Raw genomic sequence first — 7,982 nt, forward strand, 5'->3', positions numbered from 1 at the left:
AATTGGGATCGAGAAAAACTTAGAATAATTATTCAGCGTCGGGCCTCCTGCCTGGTTTTGTTGTTCTATTGCTTCTCGTCCTCCTTGTTTTGAGCTACATGCCAATTCTTTTCAAGGCTGCTCGGATGCCTTGTCTACTCGCCGAGCCTCATCCTAAAGTCCATGCTTATTTTCCAGAACGAATGAGTCTGCCAGAGCTAGACCTTCTTTCATGATCAATTTTCTGAATAACGAATGGTCTGCTGGGAGTTCTTTTTAGAAAGCTCTAGCTATCGAGTCGTTGCAACCAATTACCTTCATTTTATCTACTTTGAACCTCTTCACATAGTCACGGAACGACTGCTTTGGGTTCTTCTTGATGTTGAACAAGTGGTCCGACTTCTTCTTAATCAAGCGATAAGATGAATATTCTTTAGTGAAAACCAAAGAAAGCTCATCGAAACTTTGGATAGATTGTGGCGGCAAGGTGTGGAACCAATCTTACACCTTGCCTTGTAGAGTGGTTGCGAATATCTTAGACATGAGGGCGTTGTTGTTCCGATAAATGATCATTGCATTGCGGTAGTGCTTTAGGTGCCTCTCCTTTGAAGGATGTAAAATATGGCATGTTGAACTTGCGTGGAGGCTTTACCTGCTCAATCTCATCCGTGAAGAGTGACCTGCTTATGTTGGTCATGTCTCTTCAGAACGCCTCATAAGTGACTTCGTTACGCTGGAAATCACGCAATCGTTATGTCAATAGCCTTTCTACTTCTTCCTGAATTTTCCTTTATTGGGGTAGTGGAGCTCTCAGCTACCCCCGGTCATGACCTGCTGGTTTAGGCTACTCTTCCATGTGCTCGACTTATCTATGCCACGGTTGAGGTACATGTGGTACTCTCCTAGCAAACGAGCGAATTGCTCATAAGCTACCAGTTGAACTTAAGTAAGATTAAGCGACTCCTTCTCTTCATCCATCATGGTGCCTACTCTGATGTGAGGTGGATGATGCTTCTTGCGGACCTAGTCATGAATAAACATTTCGCTTGGAAGGTTACTCATGTTGATTATCGAAGTGTGGCTCTAATCGTGAATGTATGCTTGTCTATGGGCCTAACTGAGAGTGCACGCTTCTCCGCCCATTAAGAGTATACGTTATCTCGGAGGCCTAGTCGAGCGTGTATACTGCTAGAACACTCGGTTCATGGCTGGTCGAGACTACTTGCCAGGACGCTATTGGAGAGGTTCATCGTCTGCCCTTATCTTACTTTAGGACACCTCTCTAGGGCATGCTGCATCTCGGTACGCTACAAAAGTTGATTCAACAAAGTCGTCTACTGCGCGAAGGCACTTGTAAACTCTATAACTTGTCGAGATAAGTATTGTTCATCATTTGGGGTGGAAGAGCTTGGATGATAATAGACTCCAAGCGCAAGTTTTGAGTTAGGATATGTTAAATCTGCGGAGAAATGGCGTGAAAATACCCCCGGTTCAATCGTCAATCTATAAATCTGAAGCCGGGACAGTTGAACTAGTCTTGGTGTGGTTTGGGCTGCTAGGTGGACCACGAGAAAGATTCAGGTCACTAGAGAGGGTCAAACCGCTAAAGTGGGCTGGGTCGCTAGAGGGGGCGTGAGCTGGGCCTCCTTCTCTCTCAGCACAACTTGGGCCTGCTGCTATGTGGCACGGGCCTGGGATTGGCACTGCTTTGTTGCTTGGGCCTGAGCATGCATGGCTATAATTGATGACATATGGGCCTAGTCTGCTGCAGTGGCAGCAAGCTAGGCTGCTTGCGCCTCTTGGCCTGTGTTGGGCTCCCTTATGGTGCGAGCTTGGGCTCGCTGCTACAAGATGGCATAGGCCTGGGCTTGGAGCTACAAGGTGGCACCTTCACTGTGGGCTTGGGTCTTGTCGCAGGCTGCCACAGTGGCTTTTGCTGTGGTGGCTGCCGTTAGCATAACCACGGTGGTGCCCCGTATGGGTGTTACCACTCCTCTTGTCATCGCGTTAAGCCTCGTGGATTGTCATGGTAGGGCTACATCGAGTCCTCCATCATTTGATCCGGATCTTTGAATGTAGGAAGTTTCGTTCGTCATGGTTTCCAAATTTCTAGTCATTGTACTTTTCTTTTACGTTTATTCATAAAACTTTATAAATAAATAAAATCTAGGAATAAGAACGTATGAAAAATCTACGAATGAATGAGAAATGAGAAACTTTGAATGAGAGAGTCTTCTTCGAGCGTGTGAATCAAACTCTCAATGAAAGCGCCAATTTGTGGATGCAAAATTCCGTCATCTTCTCCTTTGATGAAAATGAACCTGCAAAATAATAACACCTAAGATTAAGGCCAAAAACCTCACCCGTCCACAATGAATGTTGGGGCTTTGATCGAAGAATCTCTGATGCCAATGTTAGAATTCTGAAAAGAATGTGTTTAGGAGTTTGTGGGTAGCAAATGGCTTGGCATTTTAGTGGGATAATAGGGCTATTTATGGGAAAGTGGCCGGCCCTATTTGAAGAATAGTGGCCGGCAATATATGGTGTAATTGGGTGAATAATTGCAAGATATTATGTGAAATAATATCTTACAATCAACATGGCAATTAATCTTAAATTAAATAGGAAATTTGGGAGTTACCTTTTGAATAAGGATTTGATGAAGAGTGATAAGAGGGATTTGAAAACATACCATTTTGATCACCTTTGACTCTTCCTTGATTGAGCCGTTATTGTCCGTTACATGCGCGTGGAAATCTCAATGTGTCGCGAGGGTAATTTTGTCCTTTTAACCCAAACTCATCGTTGCCTGCTTCTATCAATGTTTACGGAACGGCTGGGCCTGCAGATCTGAGCCACAACTTGGATGACTCGACGGGAATGTGAGGCTCTTTGGCTTCTTGCTTCGTCATCTCTCCTTCTACGCTCCTCATCATCTTCCTCTTCCATCACATTTTCACCCACCTGGAGATTGAACATTTCTTTCCCTTGCTTAAACAATTTTTTCTCTTGCTCATCAATTTCCCACAACGTCCTTGAAGAAGACATTGTAAGAAGGAAGCAGAAACTATGAATAATGATAGAGATTTTGATTTTGGTGTGTGATTTCTTAGGATGGATGGTGAGTTATATGGAGGAAAAAGAAAGGATTATGGTGTAGATAATGCAAGTGGCATGCCGTCATTCATTAAAATTATGATCGAAATCTATCCTCAAAGATTGTAAACAGATTGTGACACGTGGCGCGACGTGATTGGTTAAAAATCTTATCGGAATTCTATCATCAACAATTCTGAAAAGATAACAACACGTGGCGCAACGATAACGATTAAATTTTTTATCCGAAATTACAAATAAAATTACATTGTATTATTTTATAAAATAAAAAATACTAATATTTTATTGCCATAGCTATTAAGTTTAAAGGTGGAGATGCAAAAGGCAGTTACTGTTCATTAAAGACAATTACTGTTCACTAGAGCCTATTTAATAGTGAGTTGCCATAGGAGGCCTTTGCAACGCTAGAGTTTAAAAGAGTGTTGAGGAGCAATATACATCTCTTTAGGTCTATTCTGGAGAGCTAAAAAGGAAAATTTTATGGGGGACAATTTCAGTGGGACTTCATGCCTTCAAAAGTGAGTCACATGCCTTTCACTTGACGTTAAAAAATAAAAAATTTGATAAAATTGGTTAAGTCAGTCGTTCAAGGTTAAATTCGAATCTAATAAAATCATTTCCTTTGATAAAAAAACAAAAATAAAATAAAAATAAAAAACAAAAACAGAACGTTCAAGGTCAAATTAAGGGGTGGGCATAGTCTGATTCCGCCTTAAGTAATTAAAAAATAATTCATTTCAGTCTTGTCGAAAACCAAAGGGAGAAAATATAGCAAAAATCACTTTGTCTAAAAAACCTTCCGATATCTCCAACAATATTTTTTTTTTTTTGAATTGTTATTAACACTCAAAAAATCTCATTATACTCTTCAATCATTAGGAAAGAAACATTAGGAAAGAAAAATACAGCTATGAGAAATGTAGAATAAAATTTTTGAAGTATCAATAACAATACCCTTCTTTTTTTATAACTTTCAACTAAAATACAAGCTACTTAGTAGCGCATAGTATTCTTTCTTACTTGCCAAATGAATTTACCTTTGGTTTTTGCTTCGCTGAACGATTGGATACCGAATAAAGCAGTAGAGAGCATAGTACGATAATCAAGGATAGAAGGTAACGACGTTATGGTGGGCGTCTGCCGCAGATTTCGTACCAAACCCAGAGCCTTGTTTTCAGCGAAGCTCTCACCGTCGTGTTCAAGCCCTCTCATTCTCCCTCCCGTCCGGATACCCACCCAAACCGCCCACCGTCTCCTCTCCAGCGGCGTCCACCGTAAGTGCTTTTCCCCACCACACTTTTTACATTTTCAGCGCATTCCCAATCATGGGTCTCTCTCTTATTTCCTTGAGTTTAAGCTGTTGTGATTGTAATTTGTATGCAACGCTGCAAACGCAGCAGGTATGAGAAGTGCTGAAATTATGAGCGGAAGGCCGATTGCAAAGGACATAATATCAAAAGTAGCTTCTGAAATAAGTAGAATGAAAGCTGCCATTGGAAGCGTTCCTGGGTTGGCTGTGGTTTTGGTGGGCAACAGAGAGGACTCCCAAGCTTTTGTCAATATAAAGTTAAAGGCTTGTAATAAAGTTGGAATTGAAACTTCCATTGTGCGGTTGCCCCAAGATTGTACTCAAAATCGGCTTATTGATGTAGTTTCGGGTTTTAACAAGAACCCGTCTTTGCACGGTATAATTGTTCAACTCCCTCTGCCACAGGTACCAAATTGTTTGAATTTGAAATTTATTTACAACTTTTTTCTTTGAATTAAGTTTAGTGTTGTTAATTTGGTATTTGGTTCAGCATTTGGACGAGGAAAGGGTTATCAATTTCGTTAGTCCGGAAAAAGATGTGGATGGCTTTCATCCCCTTAATATGGGGAACCTTGCATTGCGGGGAAAGGAACCGTTATTCATTCCTTGTGCTCCTAAGGCTTGCATAGAGTTGTTGCTCCGGTATGGAGTTGAGATCGTTGGGAAGAATGCGGTGGTAATTGGGAGGAGCAAGATTGCGGGATTATCCACTTCATTGCTATTGCAGGTGACACATAACTTTTGTTCTCTACTGTATAGAAAATCGGAATGTTTGAATAGTTGTTCAATGATGCTGCCTTAGTCCTTGACAGAGGCACCATGCAACCGTTTGCACTGTTCATTCGTTCACTAACAACCCAGAACAAATTACTCGTCGAGCTGATATTGTTGTCTCAGATGTTGGCATTCCAAATATAGTCGGATGCGATTGGCTGATGCCAGGGGCAGTTGTAGTCGATATGGGGAAAAATTCAGTAAAGGTGAATTCTCATGTTTTTATCTATGGTTGAATACATCAATGTACATTCATCTGTTTCTTCTAAAGAAAAATATCTGTTTCCTGGCTTTATGATTGTGTATAAGGAAATTAGTAGTTCAATGTCCCCGCCTGCAACCCTAAAATGCATTTTTGATATAGGATTTCCATAACTTGGCTCCTTTAGAGTTATTATGCGAACCATTCCATATCATTTTCCAGCGAAACTAGATTTGTCGGATCACAAAAACTTGAATTTTGTGACTTTACTCTCTTTATTCATTTGTGATCACAAAGGAAGATTGAAATACTTAGGATCGTACAAGTCCTGACCATAGAAAATCGTAAGGATATTTATAACATCCTTAGTATTTAATAGGCCTGATGGCGGACTAAATTTAAACACGTCTAGGGTAGAAATTAGTCCCTGAGGCAACTTAAGGACAATGAGGGATCCTTGAACGCTACTGCACATCCTTACTAATAGTATAGTTTAAAAGGTTACTCATCCACCTATTACAAAGAAATTTTCATGAAATTTCTGTTGCATCATTACTACTCGGACCTAGGACTATAAATTTGTTACTGGTATTATTGACCACACCGTCACTAGTTAATGTATAGCTGAACATCGATTAATATGTAAGAGAAATGCTAGCAACCTTCTCACTTACCTTCTCCGCATCTCATTTCAAACATCTCACTTCTTCTCATGTCACGTGTACTCCACTAGCACTCAAACTAAAATTTTAATTATAAACTATTTTTCTCCCTTTGTTAGTATAATTAACATTTTAGTTTGTCAACTAAAAAGTAATCAAATTTTTAGTTTTGCGTGCTGGTGGAATACACGTGGCATGAGTAGATGTCAAAGGGTTGAAATGAAAAGGTAGGTGAGAAGGTTGAAACTAAAATTTTAATTGTACACTATTTTTCTTCCTTCTTACTTACCTTCTCATTTCATCCAATACTGCATGAGTACCATAGAGAACAGCAGCCATAACTTGGTTAAAAAAGGTCGTACCCAGTGCACAAGGCTCCCGCTTTATGCAGGGACAAAGCTTCTAACTTAATGGAATTGGTCATTTAGGGGTTGTTCTTGATCGATTGTAGAATTGCTTTTTATCCTTGCTTTTTCAAGGAATTGATAGTGTTATTTCAGCGATGCTATTGTTTACTTGTGGTTTAATAGGGCTTAACGGATCCTCGTGATTAGTTTGTTTTCTAAGAACTAGGTTGTTATCTAGGGGTTTAATCTATAGATAAGCTCATGATTTCTTATTTTTGCAGTAAATAAATTTTGATCAAAGGTTACAGCATAATTGTGTTTGAAAGACTAGGATTATTATGATCTCAAGAATGATAGTCTTTCCCTTGTTCGTTAGTTTTATAATGATAGTGAATGATAGTGTATACCAGTTACAACTTACCTGGTATCTTTCGCTTTTTCCTCCTTTTCTTCTTGTTAAGATCATTCTTTCTTTCTTACTACTTGCCTTCTTAATTGTTTGCTATCCAATAGATTTTGCTAGATCTGTTTGAACCGTATACAGAACCCCAATTTACTCTTATATTCTTTCATTGAGCGAAGCCCTAATTGGACTAACAGTCTATACAGCATCAAGGCTTTGCACTTGAGGATTTCAACTGATAGAGGTTAAGTTGTAAGTAGTTTTCTCTGCCCATAAATGAGAGGCACACTAACCGACTACAATAGACTTGGGGGAAGCCAACGCACTTGAATTTTTAGTCATTAACTTCCACCACCGCATCGTATTTCAAATATATGAACATGTTTTCGTTTCACTACAGAGACTTGTATGCGTAATTAGTTGAATCCTTTGGTTTGCTCGCTCATGATGATAATGTGATTGGATGTGGTTGGTCATACTATGCAGGATCCTAGTAGCAGGAGAGGTTTCCGTATCACTGGAGATGTGTGCTATGAAGAGGCAGTTAAAGTGGTGTCGGCCATAACACCCGTGCCAGGAGGGGTCGGACCTGTTGTACTCTCAATGCTCCTCTCCAACATCCTTGACTCCGCAAAGCGAGCTTTTGGATTTACTTGATCCTTTTCACCTACAAAGATGATGTAAATTATTTTGATACTGATTTGATAGTTTTATTTGCGAAAGATCATTTATGAACTTTTTAGAACATTCCTAAACCTTGAACATCTCTTTGTATCGTTCTAATTTTATCGGATGTCCCGGAAAGGACAACGTAAGACAAGTGAAAAGAAGCTCTGTCCAGCAACCTAAATCCCCAGCAGTTTTTGCCTCCTGAAAAGAAAATATAACCTTGATCAAAGTGCAGGATCACTTATGGTTCTTTGGAATGTATAGGGGCAAAGAAAGTAGCATAATGCTTATTGGCATTTTTTTGTTTACTTCTGAATGCCCATTTTTTGTTGTTTAAAAATTTGTCAATTTGTTATTCTTTTTGTAAGTAATTGAAGTAAGGAGTTGAACGCAAGATAAACAAACTAATTACCTTCATTCGGACTTGTCATCCACACAATGTGATCAGTCATAATAATTTGATTCAAACTTGTCATTCACATGGTCGAATTTAAAACTTCTCACTTACAAGTAAAAAGAG

General features: G+C 39.6%; 1 protein-coding gene across 2 annotated transcripts; it reads left to right on the forward strand.

Moving 5' to 3' along the window:
• Positions 1-4,115: 4,115 nt before the first annotated feature.
• LOC126616212 (bifunctional protein FolD 1, mitochondrial-like) lies at positions 4,116-7,643 on the forward strand. 2 transcript variants are annotated; one of them, XM_050284227.1, is made up of 5 exons: positions 4,116-4,370; positions 4,497-4,810; positions 4,896-5,132; positions 5,218-5,385; positions 7,280-7,643. In XM_050284227.1, exons 1-5 carry the CDS (start codon positions 4,223-4,225, stop codon positions 7,448-7,450), a joined length of 1,038 nt encoding a protein of 345 aa, XP_050140184.1. In that variant the 5' UTR covers positions 4,116-4,222; the 3' UTR covers positions 7,451-7,643. The 2 variants fall into 2 exon arrangements, with proteins under 2 accessions (XP_050140184.1, XP_050140183.1); XM_050284226.1 differs by having other exon boundaries at positions 4,117-4,370; positions 4,494-4,810.
• The last annotated feature ends 339 nt before the right edge of the window (positions 7,644-7,982 follow it).

This window comes from Malus sylvestris, chromosome 3 (assembly GCF_916048215.2).
Source record: "Malus sylvestris chromosome 3, drMalSylv7.2, whole genome shotgun sequence".
Lineage (NCBI taxonomy): Eukaryota > Viridiplantae > Streptophyta > Magnoliopsida > Rosales > Rosaceae > Malus > Malus sylvestris.